The sequence below is a fragment of the Mercenaria mercenaria genome, unplaced genomic scaffold (assembly GCF_021730395.1).
Source record: "Mercenaria mercenaria strain notata unplaced genomic scaffold, MADL_Memer_1 contig_4913, whole genome shotgun sequence".
Taxonomy (NCBI): Eukaryota; Metazoa; Mollusca; class Bivalvia; order Venerida; family Veneridae; genus Mercenaria; species Mercenaria mercenaria.
In genome coordinates this window covers 1-22,065 of record NW_026463181.1, presented here as the reverse complement: position 1 = coordinate 22,065, position 22,065 = coordinate 1, and the positions used below count along the sequence as shown (strand labels likewise).

Genomic DNA, 22,065 nt, shown 5'->3' with positions numbered 1-22,065 from the left:
CTAATTCATCACTCCATGTTATTTCGGGGGTCTTTTTGAGTGACCTTGTATTTACCCCCTTTTCCCGTTTTTTGACTTGTTTTTGTCCAAGACCAAGTTTGTATCTCGTTTTAATTGCAGGATTTACAACTAAATGTTTTGCAATCTTTTCCCCAAATGTTTTTGATTTCGTGTTTAAATTTCAGACTTAAATGTTGAAAAGCATTTGCTTATCGCATATATTCTTTTCTACATTGCAGTCATAGCAAATATCATGGATTTTGCATACTGCATCAAGTTCATTGACAGGAGACCCGTTATCTAAAGCATTTCCGGGCCCGCAATAGTTATATCCCGGAAGTGTCAAACCTTTCTTAGGAAATAAAGGTAACATTGCTTTGTGAATATTTAAATTACCCCCTATACTTTTAACAAACTTTGATTTCATTCTTCCACAAGATGAACAGGTAGCCATTATCATTTTTTTCCCGTTTTTTGCTGTAACATAATGAGGATTTATATTATCAGTAAATCTTCTTTCTTTCAAACAATATATTTTATTCTGTAAACTCATCTATATTATATGTATTTAAATTTAAATCATACAATATCCAAACAAAACAAGTATACTCTGTGGTTATTATTGTTTATTTTTCATAAAAATGATACAAGATGGTATAAACATTTATAATTTATTGTATAAAATACTAAAAGTTAACAATCAAAGAGCAAATGAACAAATAATTATTTCATATTTCACATCTTACTACAACAAGTAAAAAAGTAAGCGTTTACACTGTAAACGTTACTAAAAATAAACATGAACATTGTACACGGGAGTAACAAATTCCTTTAATGCTAAAAATAAGCATTTACACTGTAAACGTTACTAAAAATTTGATTTGTTGGGCTTAACATCGCACCGACAGTCAACAACCTTAACCACTCGTCCCAAAAATAAGCGTTTACACTGTAAACGTTACTAAAAATAAACATGTACATAGTATACGGAATGGGGAACATTAGTCAGTTACTTCCCCTGATTATGTCCAAGAAGCAGACTGGTCCTTCCTTTGTTTTTATCGTTGACTTCTATGTAACTTTCAAAAGCAATATCTATACTTAATTTCATTGGATTGGAAAATGATTAAGGACAGGCCTTCTTTTAGTGGCCATCTGCTAAATTTAGGTTTGATTAATTATTTTTATTTAGAAACCTACACATAAAAAGCATATTTATTTTGACCAACTGCAACATCTTGGATAAAGGTTATAACGAAAAAGTCAGAGGAATCCAACTGAAAGGGACCAATGTAATATTTGGTTATCCTTGCGCTTTATCATACAAATATTCAAGGGAAATAACAAGCTAATGTTCCTCATTTAAAATCTAAAAATAAACGTATACGTAGTACATAGAATCCCGACATAGATTCTTACTGTTAAAGCTGATTTTGTTACCAATTCAACTCTGTACATATTTCTTCGATTAGTTTCCTGTTTTTGATTAAAGTTCCAATGTTTAAAGCACACTTCAATAAATTTTTATGTTTCTCAATTAATTCATAAACTAAAACCAGGTTTCGACAGTAGGAATCTGTGTAAGGTACACCTTTGCTATGAAGATAAAGTCCTATAGTAGAGATGGTACCTAAAAAATTCAAATTCATCTTTATAGTTTTTTTTTAGAGTGAAATGATAGCTAAGTGCACCAATTTTCTAAATATATTTATGGTTTTCCTCTTCTCCATGTCAAAAATAGAAATATTTGATATCTAAAAAATGACTTTTCAAAATATCTGAAGCAAAATGGACAACTCTTGTATTGACCGTTTTTCAAAGATTTTAGGACTTCCCCAATTATAGTCTATATCAAAAGCTCCCACAGCTAAATAAATTCAATAGAGTATAAGGTAAGTTTACTCTACTTTCAACATTTTGAAAGAGCCTATATTGAACTTCCTTTTGTCTTTTAATAAAGTCAAATTCCAAGACTAGCCAAGAGTCTGAAACACTTGAAAAAATGCTGAGTGGAAGAGAATGACATGCTCTTTATTATAAGCTTACCAAAACCATACCAAAAATGTACCTTAAAGAAGTTATTAAAGATTTTATATTGTAAACAAACCCCTACACCATTTTACCATCACTATTTTCCACTCATGAATGCACTCAATTCAGGTGATAATTGTTGATATGTATATTTGTAAATGAGAGGCCCCAACAAAAACCTTTTTTTCAAGTTGTGTAAACAGTATAAGTTTTAAATTAATGTTGATATCTGAAATTATCCGATTACTTTGTTTTCAACAATAAATAAAACACCTTTTAGTTTGTTTAGGGTAGCTGACATGTAACGAAAATCATCAAATAGAGTAATCTCTATATGCTTTTTCAGCATTTATTCGTTTTTCAAGGAAAGCAAATGATCGTGCTAGTTCCCTCCAGAGAATGTTTAAATTGAGAATTGCTTAAAATACATTACATAGAGTCATCATTACCTGTCAGCTACCTTAACATGTAGTAATTACAACCACTACCTTAAAACATTGTAATTATATTTGACGACAATGAATTTTTGTGTTACCAATTTAACTTTTTTTGTTATTTCTCATTGTTGGATATATACATTTTACATTTTGATATATAAATGTTGTGTAAACCAATGTATCACCATTGAGAACAATAAATGAACAACTTTGGCTAAAAGATCAAAACTTAATAACGTTTCTTAATGTCGTTAATTTTCTTCAAAGGAATGTATGCATTATTCTATATAATCTTCATGCATTACTAAACTTTCTATCAGGGCCTCACTACAACTTACAAAATAACTGTCAGTGTAAGTCATGAGAAAAACGTGCATATTGTATATTGAATACAAAGGGATTTAAACAAATGTAGGTCATATTTTGTCTGCCTGATAAGTTGTTTGAAAAAGGACCTATCTGATTTTTCTTTCACTTTTGATCAATGTTTAATGTTGGCTTCAGTTTATTGATCAATTCAGAGTTGCCCCCCTTTGATTTATTTGGGTAGGTACCATCTCTACCTATAGCACAATCCTTTGGCCAAGTTGATTTTAATTTTTTAATAATAAATCCAATCTGATGTGTACAAAAAACTATATGTCGTTTGTTCCTAGATATTTGTTGATCTAAATTTTGAATAGTTTCGACACATTTATCAATATCTGAAGTATCCACATCAAAAATTTCTGGAATTTCTCCTTGTCCAAATGATTTCGTAATTTCTTCTTTTTTTTTTTTTTCTTTTTTTTTTTTGCCAAATCACTTCTTGTATGTCGCCTAGGCTTAGGTTTAATAGCATCTGCTAGTTTGGAGTAATATTTTGCATAAAATGTTTCAGTCCATTTTACACATATTTGATCTTGTTGGTAATTATCCCTGAGATGGGAGGTCAACTCTATCAAATCTCCTAATAATTCTGTTGTTGTAATGTTATCCCTGAAATAAAAAAAACAATTGCATTACCATAAACAGGTAAAAGTAAAATTTATCTCTAAGAACACAAAATAATACTTCTGAACGAAAAATAAAACTTACATTTCTCTTTCTGTTAATGCAAACAAAGTTCCGACGTTGTTAATCAACTAAAGTGTTAAGTTCTTACGAAATACAGGAAAAACCGGATGTCAGAATCTATATTTAAATCCTTATCATAAATACTATATTTAAATGCTATATTTAAATGCTGGAAAACCGATATTTGTTCACGCACAAAAATAGCTAGTAAAGTCAATATTGGTTTTAAACTAAAAGCTTATACTATTTTATAAATTGTTTTTCAGTGTGTGAATTTTTCTTCCGGGTTTTTTTCTTCACTTTGTTAAAGCCTTAGGTTTTTTTAATTGTGTGAGTGGACCTTGGTCCCTTCAGCCCACTTACGTCCATCAAACCAAAGGTTTTCATTTGGTTAAACCAGAGGTTTTCATTTGGTTTAACCAAAGGTTTTCACAGTACCAAGCGTACTGGGTTAGCAGTTTAAGTTTAGGGTAAGGCCAAAGTGCGCTTATAGAATCGGGACAAGGGTCAAAATGAGGTCAAATTGGCTTAATTTCGGTAATTACTATACTACTTGCCTCTAAAGTGTTCACAAGCTTTTCCTTTGATCTGATCGGGTTACCTAGTTTCTAACCCACATAATCCAGATTCACAACTGACCTAGAAATCATCAAGACAAACATTCTGACCAAGTTTCATAAATATTGGGTCAAAATTGTGGCCACTAGAGTGTTCACAAACTTTTCCTTTGATCTAGCCTACTGACCTAGTTTTTGACCCCACATGACCCCGTTTCAAACTTTACCTGGAGATCATCAAGGCTAACATTCTGACCAAGTTTCATAAAGATTGGGTTACAAATGTGGCCTCTAGAGTGTTCACAAGGCAAATGTTGACGGACGACGCACAACGGACGCCGACGAACGCTGGACAATGACCGGTCACAATAGCTCTCATTGAGCACTTCGTGCTCTGGTGAGCTAATAATGACAATTCTGCTCGAATACGGTACACGGTCTGTATACAGACTTCAAATTTAGTTTATCTCTTCAAAGTATTCGCCCTTGATTTCCGCGTACATCTGCAGTCGAGAAATCGAAGAGGTAAACGTTGCAGAGTAGTGTTGTCTTAAGTAACTGAAAAATACCACTTCCATGTGCTTTATTCAATAAATATTTGCGCCAAGCCAGCATCTTTTTCAGCCTTAGAAAGAGGACAAAAATTACAAGGACTAACGTCTGGCGAATGAGCGGAATGATTGATTTGCACCACATTTTTGTGTCAAACTTGAACAATGACACTATCGTGAGCCGCGTCGTTGTCAAGAATCAACTGGAGACCGTGAAGACCAGTCACTGGTCGCATTTTTATCTTTCGTACGATCATCTAGATTTTAGAATTTGAGAATTTCTTCAGTGTTTCTTTGGCAGAATTGACCCTTTTGGCCTTGTGCTCCTCTAATAACATGTGAGGCGGCCATCGGGCACAAACCTTTCTTAAACCTTAGTGCTTAGTGAGAATCTTATAAGTTCTCCCCGGTGACATGCCAACAAAAGAATCAATCAGACGTCTTACAGCCGGATAGTGAAACTGGGCATATGAGGGAGCTGGAGCTGTCACTAGTGTGTTTAATAGCTCCAATAAGAATGAAGATATTGGACAATAGCTTGAGTCCGTGTCAAAAGCATTAAGTAATGTGAGAGATAAATAACATTAAATAAGTATAATTCTACGCAAAAAGGGGGATAATTCATAAAATATTGGTGCAAGAGTGTTATTTGCACCTTGTGTCATATGATGTGGGTGATGATGCGGAATAACAGCTTCAAGTTTGAATCAAATGCATTTAGTAATAACTGAGATATAGTGAAAATGCATCAAAATGTTAATCTAAAATTCTAAGTAAAAGGGGGCATATTTTATGAACTATTGGTACTAGAGTTATGGACATGTTTCATATGATGTGGGTGATAAGGTGGAACAACTATTTAAAGTTTGAATCAAATCCATTAAGTAATAACTGAGATAGAGTGAAAGTGCATGAAAACTTTAACCTGAAATTCTAAGTAAAATGAGTGATATTTGCACCTTGTGTCATATGATGTGGGAGATGATGTGGAATAACAGCTTCAAGTTTGAATCAGATCAATTTAGTAATAACTGAGATACAGTGAAAATGCATCAAAATCTTAACCTGAAATTCTAAGTAAAAGGGGGCATAACTCATTAAATATTGGTACCAAAGTTATGGACCTTGTGTCATATGATGTGGGTGATAATGTGGAACAACTATTTAAAGTTTTAATCAAATCTAATTAGTAAAAACTGAGATAAGAGTGAAAAAGCATGAAAACTTTAACCTGAAAATCTTAGTAAAAGGGGGCATAACTCATGAAATATTTGTACCAGAGTTATGGACCTTGTGTCATATGATATGGGTGTTAAGGTGGAACAAATATTTTTTAAGTTTTAATAAAACCTATTTAGTAATAACTGAGATGGAGTGAAAGTGCATGGAAACTTTAATCTGAAATTCTAAGTAAAAAGGGGGATAAGTCATGAAATATTGGTGTGAGAGTTATGACCCTTGTGTCATAAGATGTAGGTGATGTTGAGGAATAACTACTTTAAGTTTGAAACAAATCCATCAAGTAATTACAGAGATAAAGTGAAAGTGCATCAAAACTTTAACCAAAGTGCGGACGCGGAAGGACGTTGGCGCCTACGCCGGGTCGAGTAGGAGAGCTCTCCATACTTCGTATGGTCGAACTAAAAATGATAACGGCCGACATGTCCAGCTCATTTCCTGAATGAGAAAAATTACAATTTGTTTTTCATCGCGCCGATTCATGTATTCGTACACTCTATATGAATACAATATGGCTTAAACAGGGACATAATTAACAAATACATTCTCACTGCACATTCCGCATATTATTTTTATCAAGATTCTTTCACCACCTCTACAGTACATTTCGTGTCATCTTCAAATTCACAGCACAAGGCTTCTTGAAAACTTTTGGCAGTTTTTGGGATAATGGCTACAAGGTATACATGCTTCAAACTACTCGATTGTTCCATCCGGAAGTAATTTCTCACTGCATGCACTATTTGTCTTGTCGCCGTCTCCGTTGGAAATCTATAAAATAAAGTCATTTGAAGATCACGACAGAGATAAAGTCAAAACAAGAAACAAAGAAAGAAAGGTTCAACTTCTACGGTGGTCAAATAACGTTGACTTGTTATCTTAGTACATGAACTTAGTACATTCTCAAATATCAATCTATGACTTTTATTACATAATCATCTAAACTGTGTTAAATTATTTAGCTGAGTCGGCATTAGGACGGTAGGTGATACTTGCACTTAAAACATAAAAGGCAGAAATACATATGTTATTAAAGCTGAAAGTACCTACTTCCCTCATTTAAGATATTCAGTTACATTAAAATATCAGTTGGACATTATTATGTACATGTTCCTGATTAAACAGTTTTAGCGAAGCCAGAAAACTGACGCTTATTCATAAGTACTGAAAAAAAAACGTTTTAAAAGATTTTAAGAGAAAAGAGGAGTTCTTAACTTCAGATTTAGCTCGCATAGCATCAAAATTCTACTTTTCTGACTGCCTGACTGGTGTTCTTTTTGAAATAGCACTCGTTCAAAGTGCTTTCTGACTAAAGAACAAACAATAAAAGATTAACATTAAGGGGAAAGTCACCAGCTGCAAGACAGTGTGTGTACATTCCATCCATTGCATAGAAATTTTAAATATCATATGACTGCTGAGCAAATGGTGGTTCGAAATATTTTGACCGAGTTTACAATAAATTAAATGTTTGAAATTACAAGGTATTTAAATTGATCCATTTTTATAACGGACATTGTTGTAAAGCACAGTGTATGTACAGTAAGCAAACTTGCCCAGACATTCCGCAACTGATTGCTGGTAATGCAATTGTCTGGGCCTTTCTAACTGAAGCTTCCATCATTGCTTTCATGACTGTTTCTCTGAGTAATCTCAGCTCATCTTCTGTTCCTTCTCTCTTAATTGGGCTATTCACGTCCACCACATGTTTAGCAGGTAGACCACCAGCCTCGCTTACAAATACTTCTCCCTCGTCTATGCTTCCTTGTGTTTGAAAATACTTGTAACACGCTCTCCTTATCTTTTCTCCTCCTATAAAATGTTATTTAAGAATCATTTATAAGAATATGTAAGAGGAACTAAACAGCAAAGTTACTTCAAGGTATCTAGATTTTGAAACATTCCTTATTTTTACCAATCATTTCAATATAAAAAAAACTTTTAGATGTGGTTATGAAACAATAAAGATATAAACCGTTTTGCTACGAGAAGAAGTAGTATAAAATAAATATAAGTATCATTAAACGTAAAACAGTACGCAAAATGTTTGAAACCTTACAAAATAAAATTGCACATTGGAAATACATGTATACTTATATTTTCTGTGGTTTCTCGTTTAGACTCTGATCAAAATACACTGCCATGCGTGTTTTACAACTCGACTCGACATTCCCTTGTATGATTATCTAACATAACTAACATAAGAGTAATATCAGCATTTTGATATTTAAATTAATTTCAAGACAATTCTGCATGTCTACCTTTCTCACTTATGGCCTTTGCAAGCCCTGATGTTAATGAAACAGCACCGTCTGTAGTGTTTACCATTACATCTACTCTAAGATCCACTAATGATCCTTTCATAACTGTTATACGTCTTCCGCATGCCATTTCACAAATTGCATATCTCTGCATTTTCTTTAAATTGTATACTTCTGGTTCTGATTCATGAATCATTTCATTTGCTAGTGTTTGATCATTTCTATTTGCACTATTTGACTCCAATACTGGTGCATTTGGTTCTTCATTGGATGCCACTTTATCGTTTCTCATAAAACGCAACTCTGTTTCTGATGCTATTGCATCGTCTAGTTTTCCGGAAAGTTTGGTTTTAGCGTTTAAATTTGATTCAGAACTCAAATTGTCATTCATTTTAAGTTGCGGGGCTTTAATAGAAATTACTTCACGGCCTTGTTCATTTGTCTGTGTGAGTTTAATATCTGAAAGAAAATATTTCTTGATTTATAGAGTAATAATCTACACTAGCGTTTTTTGTGTTTTATGTTAAAACTCATATTCGTAAATAGCTAAATAATATGATATATAAACATTTTTAATCAAATAAGGCCACAATATTTACATGTTTTCTTTAAGTTCAATATCTAATGTCAAGTTTCAATATTCGCATTTTTCTACAGTATTTGAAATTTGCAATATATGAATAAAAGTTATGTATGTTAATATTAATTTAAAGATATAAAATACAAGAGCAATGCGTCACATTTTAACGGCATTTAAAAAGCAAAATAAAGAGAGTAACTACATTTTAGAGTAACAGCACGTGCCTTTGAACATGTCTGTATCAAGCATTTCAGCAATATCCTCAAGGTCGCATTTGATCAAGACCTGCAAAAAACATCTGAACCAGTCAGCAATGCGACGTGGTAAGTACATCAGTAAAACACAAGCAGCTTTCATCTTTCCGTGATTTTTCTCTTCCGCTCTTATTTCTCCTACATCCTTTTGTTTGAAAACGCCTTTTTGCAGAAGATGGGGCAATAACTCTGATGGATTTAGACGCACGATTATTCCGCGGGTAAAGAGTTCTACCACCTTGGCGTAGTTCTGATCTTTAGGATTGCAATCGCCGTCCAAGATACGCACGATATTTGGATAACCTACAATTAATACAGTATTTTAAACAGCATTTATTGATATATCATGTACTTCAATTACAAGCATTTACAGTTATAAAACTGAGCAAAAGATCTGTAATAGTTATGATGCGATCTTATAACAAGATATTGTCAGCACACAAAATTGTCACTGTTGTAAATGTATAGTTCATATATTTAGCAAGAACACCATTTTACGATACTCATAGGTGTTGCGTTATCAAAAATCTATAAAATGGTGATAAAAATGAATACCTTATCCTATGTAAATTAACTTATGTAAGGTTGGTTTAGTTTTGGGGTTCTTTTCAACTTTTTAAAAAGACATGTACTTTAATATACACGCCGGTCGATTATTAAAACCAGTGGTTTGGACAACTGAACGCCAAGCCATTAAATAAGCGTGTTATACAAGAGCTCCGCCAAGCGGTGAAATATACGCTCGAAGGATTACATCATAGGATGGGAGCAACATTTAAAGAACTTGACTGTTGTAGCCCAAAGGAGTAGAACAACAAAAGGAAAACTTCAGAAGCAAATCTAAGTCAACAAACAAAAAAAATCAAAATCCACAAAAAAATCCTTATCAGGTACAGGTATGTAAAAATACACCTAGGAATTAGAGGTACAATCTATGTTGTACCGCAGAAAAGTGGTCTCGGGTTTTCCCTACGGCCAATAATAAAAAAGTTTCAAAATAAGCTATTTATATTAACACAAACGGGAAGTAATTGAAAGAAATATTTAAGTGAACAAAAAAGAGATCTGCCAAATAAAAACAAGAGCACTGCAATGCAGAGCAATATACACAAAGCAGTCATATAGGACCTTTGACCCTTAAGTGTGACCTTGACCTTGAAGCAAGTCATCCGAAACATGCGCTCTGCACATCGTCTCAGTGTGGTGAACATTTCTGCCAAGTTTCTTTGAAATCCTTCCAGCAGTTCATTTGTTACAGAGCGGACACGAAACAAATTGATATGACTTTTGACCCCTAAGTGTGACCTTGACCTTGAAGCGAGTCATCCGGATAATGCGCTCTGCACGTTGTCTTGGTGTGGTGAACATTTGTGACAAGTTTCTTTGAAATCCTTCAAGGGGTTCAAGAGTTACAGAGCGGACACGAAACAAACTGATATGACTTTTGATCCCTAAGTGTGACCTTGACCTTGAAGCGAGGCATCCAAAACATGCGCTCTGCACGTCGTCTTGGTGTGGTGAACATTTGTGTCAAGTTTCCTTGAAATCCTTCAAGGGGTTCAAGAGTTACAGAGCGGACACGAAATTGCTAACGGACAGACGGACACCAGCGTCATAACATAATACGTCCCTTCGGGCGTATGAAAATGACATTATAAATAAGTTTTCATGTTTTTTTACTTTAGCCAAACAAAATTTAGTGCTGAAATATAGACCCGTCAATTTCAATAAATGGTGCCAAAGCTGTTACCATCATTTTCAGAAAGAGCATCCCTCAGTTCAACAAATCTCCCTGGTTCCTCAACATTATGTAATAACATTTCTAGGGTCTTTCTTGATGCCTTTATGAGATTTTTCTCCGAAAGAATAGCTGACTTTTGTTCTGAAATCAATGCATTCGAATCAGAATTAATTTCCAGTAGTGCTTTTATGCAAAATAGACCACATGTTGATAACATAACTACCTGTCTGAGTGGTAAATTTTGGATAATAATTTATTTAATTTTTCTTATTACAAAAGTCAATTTAGTTGTAAAAGATATAAGTTTTGTTTCATATATACCGTACTATACTGTGGCTCGACAAAATGGAACTGAATTTATTTTATTAAGACATTGAAATAGTTTCACAAGTGTATGCTACGTATAGTCACAAATTTGTCTCACACTAATCCAGTTGTTACAAATACTTTAAACATCACTCATTTTCACAGTAACTAAATCTTTTGATATTTTCTTATGGTAAACTTGCATAAAAAAACGAGCAACGTACTTTTAATATGTAGTCATGGATATTAAAGATGACAAATTTCGAGGGTACTTTTGAACCAACGTGATCAAATCCTTCGGGTATTAGAAATGACTCATTTAAGGTAGACATACTTGCTTGCAAAAAGATCGGTTGCTGTATCCAGGTGGTTCGGGTTTGACAGTCTGGAGTCTTTTTCTGCCCTCAAAGTAGGTGACATGACCTACATTTATTTCATGACCCAAGATCCAAGGAAAAAGGCTAATCAAATTTTGTCCGTTTTAGGAAATTGATCCACTGTAAGTACTACTTTTATTTTACCTTCAGAAAAGCAGCGCAGATATAAAAGCAGATCATCTGGTTTGATACAAAGACTGATATATATCAAGTGTTGTTCCATGTTTATTCTGATTATCTCCTCTCTGGAATAATTATCAGCAAGACATTCTTCTTCTGAAATATAAAAATGATATTAAACCACTGGAATCAATGTCAAGAGATAAGACATTATTCAGAATTTTGAGCACTCTCGGGCATGACATTTGATATAAACACATTTTAAAAATCTTAACTAATACAAAACAAACATATTACATACAACCATATGAAAATGTAGGGATGATAGGCCTACACATTTTTGTGTATTAACTTCTGCAGAAGCCCGCGGGAATGTTTCGGTCTCAGTCACAAACATACCCCAAGGGCTTCTGCAGACATTAATTCCTAAAACAAACGTATATTGTCGATATACTAGCATAAAACATAACACGAGGACTAAATGTATTGTTTTCATATGAGATGACTTTACGCTTTCGGTACATTTTTTAATTACCATTCTGTTGTTCTTGGAAACGGTAAGCATGTTTTACATATCCATAACCAGTGCCCAGAAATCAACAACACTACTAAAAGCACGTAATGAAGGTTTTTAAACGATTGTTTTATCTTTCATTTTAAGAAGCATGTCATTACCAATAATTTTGCATATTACTTAAACATTTGGTGAACAGGTGCACAATTTCAAGAATAATAACTTTACAATCGAGTTATATTGAGAACGAACAAACTTCGAGTACGAATGAGAACGAACGTAGTGACAAGCTTTCAAGCTTTTTTATATGAATTCTTCGAGGAATTAGATTAAAACATACCGACTGATACTTACCAAAATCATTAATATGATTCCTAAAACCAAACAATAGCACAAGTTACACGCGATTCTTAAGCATCCACGGTTATCTACAAAAACTGAAAAGACGCTGACTTCTAAAAGGGGAGTGAACAAGGGGAGAAGTGGGTACAGTGGGGACAGTGCATTTGGTGTTGGTAACTGATACAGCAAAACATTCTATGGATTAGATTGCATCTTTTACGCTACAAGAAGAGGTTTTTATGAAAGAAACAAGACGCAGATATCAGATGTCAATCTGCGCAGAAATACATATATGTCGCTGGGAAAGCATTAAAAAAATAATCAAAGCACTGAGAGTACTGATGGGGCGGGGCATTTCAGCTCTATTTATAACATGGTAGAATTCACTTGCAGTGACCGTTAAGACAGCTAACCAAATCTGAGCATCAACAAAATTTCTCAAGGAATTCCCTTTCGTCAAGTAATGAATTTTTCGCTTTTTCGACTGACTTATTGATGGTTCTGCTAGGGTTTTCTTACGCTTTCTTATTTCGATAACCAGGAATCCCTATCTTTCACTACAAATTTGTATTTCAAACTCAGTACACCTTAACCTTTTTTTGTAAATATAAATGAATGCAAGTCAAACTGTGTATTATCAAATAAAGTCCTAAAGACAATTACAAGCTTTGAATGAATGTACACAATTTAGATAAAAGTAGGAACAACACCTAGAACACACTTTCCACCAGGACAGCTCATGCCTCGTTTATTACGAGAATGGCTTTCAGATATGTAGAATTGGACGCCGTCATAACTAACAACTACTGAAACACCATTAACCATTGTTATAATGAAATCGTTTTTTAACAGCACATGCTTTTAACAAGAGCTGTCACAGTAGACAGCGCGCCCGACTATTTTGAAGCTGGATAGTAAAATTGGGCACATCTGAGGAAGCTGCAGCTGCCTCTGGAGTGTTTAATGACTTCAATGTGGAGTCTATGTCAAAAGTATTAAATAATAAGAGTGATAAAGTGTATCAAAACATTAAACAAGTATAATTCTAAGCAAAAAGGGGGTATGATTCAGGAAATATTGGTGCAAGAGTAATGCACTTTGTGTCATATGATGTGAGTGATGATGCAGAACAACTTCTTTAACCTTGAATCAAATCCATTTCATAATAACTAAGAATGAGTGAAAAATGTACTAACACTTTAACTGAAATTTTCAGTAAAAAGGTGAGATAATTCATGAAATACGGATACCAGAGTGTGTCATATGATGCGAGTGATGATGAAATACGAAGTTTGAATCAACTCCTCTCTGTTATGATAGAGATATAGTGAAAATGCATCATATTATCCTTAAATTCTTGGTAAAACGGGGAATATAATTCTTGAAGGATTTGTACTAGAGTTATGAACCTTGTGTCATATGATGTAGGTGATAGGATGGACAAGTATTTCCAGTCCTCTCTGTTATAACATAGATATAATGAAAATGCACCAAAACCCGAAATTCTAAGTAAAAAGGGGATATAATTAATGAAATATTGGTGCAAGAGTTCTGGCCCTTATGTCATATGATACGAGTGTTGCAGAACAACTATTTTAAGTTTGCATCAAAGCTTCTCTGTAATAACAGAGATATAGTGAAAATGCAACAAAATTATCCTTAAATTATACCTAAAAGCGCATAATTCACAAAAAGTGCTGCTAAAGTTATGGACCTTTGTCATATGATGTGGGTGATGATGTGGAACAACATTTTTAATATTGAATCAAATCCTTTAAGTAATAACTGAGATAGAGCGAAAGTACATCAAAACTTTAACATGAAATTCTAAGTAAAAGGGGGATAGTTTATGATTTATTGATGAGAGAGTTATGACCCTTGTGCCATATGTTGTGGATGATGATGAAGAATATCAATTGTACGTTTGAAACAAATCCATCCAGTAATTACAGAGATAAAGAGAAAGTCCATCAAGACTTAACCGCGGGTGCGGAAGGACGCCTAAGCTAGCTCGAGTAGGACAGCCTTCATACTTCGTATAGTCGAGCTAAAAAGCACATTTTATAATAGTATAATGAGTTGCCCATCTGCAAGCCCACCCTGTGAATATTTCTTTGTGCCTCTTGTACTTTATGTGAAATACGTTCTGGCAAACTGACAGTATCTGTCAATTCCAAAGTTGGTTTTATTGAAGACATTGCACAAAATAGGTGGCTGCCAGCAAACAAAATGTCATACAGATATTCAGAACATGATTTTTTGTATTTCACAGTAACAAGAAATATTAGGCAACTTGGGACATATTGTTGACCCAGTGCCACTGTTGGAAGACATTCAGCAGCTTTGTTAAGTCGGTTGTACTAAAATAATGAAAACACCGTTGCAAGCTTCGTTTAGTCGGCTGTACTTAATAATGGAAATTATTTTAGAATTAAAATAATTTTATTTATTTTTTCTCAAATTGTTGCTTATTAATTACCGTCTGCTAGTATGTTAAATTGTCGTCTGTTTTTGCTAGATTAAACGTGTCATGGATATTGTTACACATGGCTGATCTGAACTGGTTTCTATTGATACTGGTACCCAGTCGATATAATATAAATACCAATAATCTCGTGCAGTTCTCTCACATTTGGCAAGCTACACCGTCGGTAACGTCAAAACTATTTACACGTTTGAATTATCATTGCAATGCCTCGTGGTCGAAGGCGGGAACTCATACTTCGGAGGAATCCTTGCAACAGAAATATACTGCAGTATGATCCTCAGGACAATGTTGAGAGGGAATCTAGGCGCAGATGCCTTGGAAGAGAATGTTGTTGACGGCGTTACCAATCTTCTGCCGGTATGTCGAATAACAATATCACAGATTTAAGTAGATTGTTTGTTGTTCAAACATAGTTCCTTAGGTCTTTTGATAATATTCACGAATGGGATGAAAATATATTAGCTACGCACGCGCCTGCAAGTTATCCGTTTTCAAGACTCTATTTTGGCATAAAATATCAGTAACCCTGCTCCGCGGCTATTCAAATATTACTGTGTATGTAATTCTTGATGACATCAGGTAACAGTTAACGGCCACGTGCTACACTTAGCTCACAAAATCACAGGTATTTTATTTACACAAATGTATAATTTGATTTAATGGACTCTGTTTTGACAGGCGTCTCTGTTCATAGTCAGGATTTCCATGCTTTCTCAGTGACAATTTAAGGTTAAAAGGTAGGACTGGAGCGGGTTTCCAACTACAGTTCGTTTTTGTAAACATCATGTTTGTAAACATTACAGACTGCGTTTTTGTAACCCTAACTACGGCTTCCATATTTAAGTGTAAGAAAAACGTGAGCTCAAGCTTAAACAAAACATAATAAAAAATTAGAAAGGTTATTTTGCAAGTAGAGAAATTTTGGTTTGAAAACATGTAAACACGATTGACCTAGTAATTGAACTGTATGTGACATTTCTTTACAAACTTTACACTTAACAGATGTTTACTTAGCGACTCACGTGTCAGCTTTAATTAAGTGTAAAGGCAAGTAGATAGATGAAGTATTACAATCGAAAGGCGCAGTCGAATTGTCCGTATTTTTGCAAGGGTTTGGTAGTTATCTGAATAGTTACTAAAAATGGACTAATGCATCTATCACCTACGTTTCAGTATAGGAATTCTTACAAAATTGATGAGATATTGCATTATATGTATAACTTCAGAGATCGCGCATTGCGCTAGGAGAACTTATTTCTTTTACGTCAAACTAGCACTTCAGCCCCAGGGTCTAAGTCAAACAATAACTTATGGTGCTATTACATGCAGGTTGAATCAAACTAATCAGTTTTTATGCATACGTATTATGACTGTAATTTATGTAATCGTACGTAGTTGATTTGCAGTTTTTTGTACGATGTAAGATGTACAAATCTCAATACGCATATCAAGTCTTTAGGTAATCAAAAGTCTTCATCTTTTCGAGCTTCCTTTCGCCAAAGGGGATCACGGTCACTCCTCAGATTCCGTGGCAAAGCCAGGCGTCAGTTTAGGTAACATAACAATTGGAACATCTTATCTCTTGAACAAAATGTCTTTCTTGAAATTGAAACTGGCCGAGTAGCTGGTCCCACTGCTAAATTTCATGATTTCAATAAAATGTTAATACACAAAAATATTTCAGGTGAATATAGAGGGATTCATCATTTATCATACAATGAACGATCTTGTTAACGGTTAATATAAATGGGTTCAAGAATTAGGACGCCATTCATGCGCAGCAGGTTACCATTTATAGATAGTTTGCGTTATGTAGCACAGAAGTATGTCAAAATATTAAATCCACACACGAACACAAATTAAAAACTTAAAAACTTATTTGTAAATCTAATACACGAGGACGTTGACATACCAATCTTTAATAAATATTATCACTTTTGATTGTCAATTCAAAGAAATTATTAACTTTGATAGGTTTGGCGGTACTTGTATTGTTGTACACGGATTTGGGAAAACCCAATTAGTAAATCAGGTATCAACTGCAATTTATCGTTTCAGTTAGTTCTTATCAAACTTTTGGATTTTGAGTAACTAGGATTTTTAAAAAAAAAAATCTATTTTGATAGTTCAAAGTCGCTTCCATTTGGTACTTAATCAGGTAAATTATAACATTTGAAAGGTTTGCTAGATTTTATTGTCTGCATAAATCAAAGTTGAACACTAATAAATTGTTACACTACTAAGATGACTATTGGCCATTGTAAACCGGTCGATCTTTACTCGCCGTTTATGGTCTGACTGAACCATATCATCATACAATAATTAAGAGATTTAACATTGTTATGATTCTTACAAAAAATAAATCAGTTGAATTTCAGTTTTTTCTGTGTTACAAAGAATTACAATTTTGTCTTCTGATAGTGCCCGGGTGAAAATTTAGATTTTGGTTATTATTTTCAACGTCACTAGTGACCTGATTCATGGTACAGACGTGGATTTACAGCAGACAACAATGACGGAATTGTTTCCAATCTTAGTGGCGGTTTTGTCTGGGGGATCAGACTTATTAAACAACTACGGCAAATAAACAAATAAAACTAAAAGCTCTTTTGCCTCAATAGGGCAATTATAAGTATCTTGAACAAACTATCATGTAGTTGTCAGATTTTATTGCTTCCTTATTAACGCTGAACATGTACCAGGTCGTCACGACGACAATTTTGACGCATTATCTTGATTTCAGTTATTCAGATTCAAATAAGCAGCTCTTGATGCAGATCCTCGGAGTTCGAACTTTGTTACAATCTTAAATAGCACTTACACCTCTGTTACGTACAATACAGCTATTAAATCATTTGAAAAATTTTGATTCACTTACTGTTTACCTTAACAATGACCGGTACCTATCCATCACATTATCTTCTTATAGTGTATGTTGTTTTGTGTTAACTTACATTACAGGCTTAAATCAATTTCACAAACTGCACGGGTTTTTCACTTGCATATGGTTTTTCATCATAGATAAACTGTTAGACGGCTGTCGAAGAAATCGTGTTACCCGAGACAATCGGGCTCCATCGACAAAGTCTTTAATAAAGATCACATGCAACTGCTTCCCGTGCACGCTATATGACGAATACGAGAAGAAAATAGTTTAGACTTTGTTTATTGTATCATACTTCGGTTTGTTTGTGCAAGCAAACGATTAACATACGAATTGTTCAAGTTTCAGACTTGTCCATAGTTGAGAACAAATATGCGTATATAAAAATTCAAAACAACGAAATATGTATCTATCAAACTTCGTTATTTCAAAATTAAGGAGTCGGAAATCGGGTCACATAAAAATTTCTATAGGCGCAGACATAATGTATCCTGTATGTGCATTAATTATCTCAATATATAGAGAAACGATCGTAAGTTCAGGACCTCTACTCGTTAATCTGGAGTAAAATATCAGTTTTTTCTGCCGTTTCAACCAAATCTTTAAAGGGGGAGCTTGTACTGTCTATTCTTTATTTTATTTATTTTGTTGGGTTTAACGTCGCACCGACACAATTTTAGGTCATATGGCGACTTTCCAGCTTTAATGGTGGAGGAAGACCCCAGGTGCCCCTCCGTGCACTATTTCATCACGAGCGGGCACCTGGGTAGAACCACCGACCTTCCGTAAGCCAGCTGGATGGCTTCCTCACGTGAAGAATTCTACGCCCCAAATGAGGTTTCGAACCCACATCGATGAGGGGCAAATGGTTTGAAGTCAACGACTCTAACCACTCGGCCACGGAGGCCCCGTCTATTCTTTAATGCAAGTTATATAAAACACATAGCTTTCAAATTGGCAAGGTTAGATTTAGCAATATATGGCCTGCTGCGAGTTAGTTTGTTCAGGTGGCAAATGCATTATAATTAGGCTCGACATTGATGCTAAGTCATATCTTAGGAGTACAGTATAATAAGGTAGGACTAGAGTTTTATGAAGATTACATAAGAGATACGATTTTAAAGAATAGTTTGAAAGGCTGTAGAATTTTGGCGGATAAATTATGAATTTATTGTGGCGGTAAAATTCTGTCGGCCGTGAGGTGAGCGGATACGGTGTCTGTGTGTTTGCTTTCAAGTTGCGTACTTTGGGGTATCATATGTTTACCAGTTTGTGTTAACTGGATAGTAAAAGGTTTTGCCCTAGTACTTGGCAATTCCTATCTAGCGTTTTGCGTATGTTGCGTATGTTGCGTTGCTCTCAGTGGTGTCACTTTGCCTTGCCTTGCCTTGCCTTTCATTGACTCGTGTTGCGGTTTCGCTCATTACACGGTGAAACCCGAAATGGGTGGAATGGTAGCTCGACGTTCAATTGAAATTGTTGTGTGTTTGCATTTGAGTGATATCTGTTACAAAGTACAAAGTGTCTTGCGTTGCTTTGCCTTTGAGTGATACCTGTTACAAAGTACAAAGTGTCTTCATTGCTTTGCCTTGCGGTCCGTTGTGTTATATTGCCTCGCTCTACATTGGCTCGGGTTGTGCATTTGACCACATCCCGGTGACATCCGGGCTGGGTTGGATTCACAATTCGAAGTTCGATGGATTGCGCAGTTGCATTGTTACAGTAAGTGATGTTTGCAAGCCTTGGATTGGTGCGTCTGTTCTCCTCTCGGTCGACGGATTTTGCTGTGCTTTTAACGACTCTACACGGTGAGACCCTTGTTGAGTCATGAGCGGCCGATCAACTCCCAATATTGGCATTATACATACTTTTACCTAATTTAATTATGTTTAACTATCGTTATAAGTATCAATGCATATTCTTGTTGTATGAGTTATTTGGTTTTATTTTGAGTAATAAAATATTAAAAACACCATTGCAAGCTTCGTTAAGTCGGCTGTTCTAAAATAATGAAAACACCATTGCAAGCTTTGTTACGTCGACTGTACTAAATAATAAAAACACCATTGCAAGCTTTGTTAAGTCGGCTGTACTAAAATAATGAAAACACCATTGCAAGCTTAGTTAAGTCGATTGTATTAAATAATGAAAACACCATTGCAAGCTTCAATTAGTCGGCTGTACTAAACAATGGAAACACCGTTGCAAGCTTCGTTAAGTCGGCTGTACTAAAATAATGAAAACACCGTTGCAAGCTTCGTTAAGTCGGCTGTACTAAAATAACGAAAACACCATTGCAAGCTTCGGTAAGTCGACTGTACTAAATAATGAAATCATCATTGCAAGCTTCAATAAGTCGGCTGTACTAAATAATGAAAACACCATTGCAAGCGTCGTTAAGTCGGCTGTGCTAGTATAATGAAAACACCGTTGCAAACTTTCGTTAAGTCGGCTGTTCTGTACTAAATAATGAAAACACCATTGTAAGCTTCGTTAAGTCCACTGTATTAAATAATGAAGACACCATTGCAAGCTTCAATAAGTCGGCTGTACTAAATAATGAAAACACTGTTGCAAGCTTCGTTAAGTCGATTGTACTAAACTAATGAAAATACCGTTGCAAACTTTCGTTAAGTCGGCTGTACTGTATTAAATAATGAAAACACCATTGCAAGCTTCGTTAAATCGGCTGTACTAAATAATAAAAACACCATTGCAAGCTTCGTTACGTTGACTGTACTAAGATAATGAAAACACCATTGCAAGCTTCGTTAAGTTGGCTTAACTTAATAAGGAAAACACCATTGCAACAGTTTATACGTATTTCAATGTAAAGCAGATCTAGACCCTAATGAAATACATGCACTTTACTTAAAGTACTTAATCAAATGAAAATCGTCAATTATGTCATTTTTGTTCCAATGGTCCATTTACATTTGTAAAATTAAGCCTGCATCTGGCATAAACCTCATAATAGCAGGTATCAAAAATAATGTTGCATAGTGTATCTGAATTAAGCAAAGCATATATTCAAGGATATTTCTGCTTTCCTGAGACAATTAAACTCCAAAGGTGTTACATTGTGTAACTCAACTCTTTTCATGACAATTTTGCTAAAATGTCAAAACAAAAAAATACATCCACTGTCTTGAGGATATAATTTGCCGTTTTGCATTAAAAAGTGCAATGAGTTTCATTTTCCCGTCTCTAATTCCATTTGAGGTGGAGCTAAGTCCTGCTCCTTTTTTTTCGAGTTCCCTCTTTTTTCACATACTTCACTTAAAAGTAAAGGGTAGATATGAAACATATTATTCGGGTGCAATTATTGTAATTATTGCACATCTGTACATGCTAAACCCCAATCAGGCATCACTTTCACATTGTCACACAAGATTAAAGTCAAATAACGCGTTTGACAATAAGTTAACCAAACTGTATATCTATGGTAACTAATTGGATTTTATGGGGGCAAGAGACGTCAGATGTGAAAATTCCATAAATCTGCGCTGATACCAGAAAGAAGAGGGCCATGATGGCCCTATATCGCTAACATGAGTACCATTGTTCTTAATGATAAGATCAAATTTTGACATAGATCACGTAGGCATACACTTTAAATATCATCAGGATAAATATTTTCTTGCAACAGTCCCTTTTGACCTATGGATCACGTACTAGTCAGGGCCAATCTCCATACCAATTTTGAGGGTCCTAGGCTTAAACTGCATTTTTGTACTAGCATGACTATTCTTTACCCAGGAAGACTTAAATAACATTTAAAACCAATCTCATTAGATGCTGCTGAGGTATATTTATTTACACAAAATAAAGGGAGACAAATTGTCATAAATTCAGTCAAAAGTTATATACCCTGATTGCCCGAGTCCATCTGATGGCATAAATGAAATTTCAAATTAGTATCTTCATTGGTTACTGAGATACACCCATTTTAATTTGAAACAAATGGAGGTAATTTGACATAGTTATCTACCCTGATTGTCTCAGTCTAACTAATGACAATTGAGCCCTATAAATACTTACTGAGATAAATCCATTTTTATTAAAATCATGGGAGGTAATCATGCATTGGTATATGCATGTAGAAGATACAGAGTACAAGCCTTTACAAAAATATATTAGAAAAGTAAGTAAAAGTAGAAATTTCTTACCATGGAAGACAAAAATAACGTTTCAAACCAACCTCATTAGAAGCTGCTAGGTATATTCATTTACATAAAACATAAAGGGGGGGGGTAAGTTATAAATTCAGTCAATATGTATCTTCACTGATTGTCCAAGTCCATCTGATGGCATAAATGAAATTTAA

At 34.6% G+C, this 22,065-nt stretch overlaps 1 protein-coding gene across 1 annotated transcript; it reads right to left on the bottom strand.

Moving 5' to 3' along the window:
• Positions 1-6,415: 6,415 nt before the first annotated feature.
• Positions 6,416-11,662, bottom strand: LOC128554299 (uncharacterized). The gene is made up of 6 exons (XM_053535557.1): positions 11,535-11,662; positions 10,717-10,848; positions 8,937-9,269; positions 8,133-8,591; positions 7,428-7,683; positions 6,416-6,642 (listed from the first exon to the last, which is right to left on the bottom strand). Exons 1-6 carry the CDS (start codon positions 11,611-11,613, stop codon positions 6,447-6,449), a joined length of 1,455 nt encoding a protein of 484 aa, XP_053391532.1. The 5' UTR covers positions 11,614-11,662; the 3' UTR covers positions 6,416-6,446.
• Positions 11,663-22,065: the final 10,403 nt, after the last annotated feature.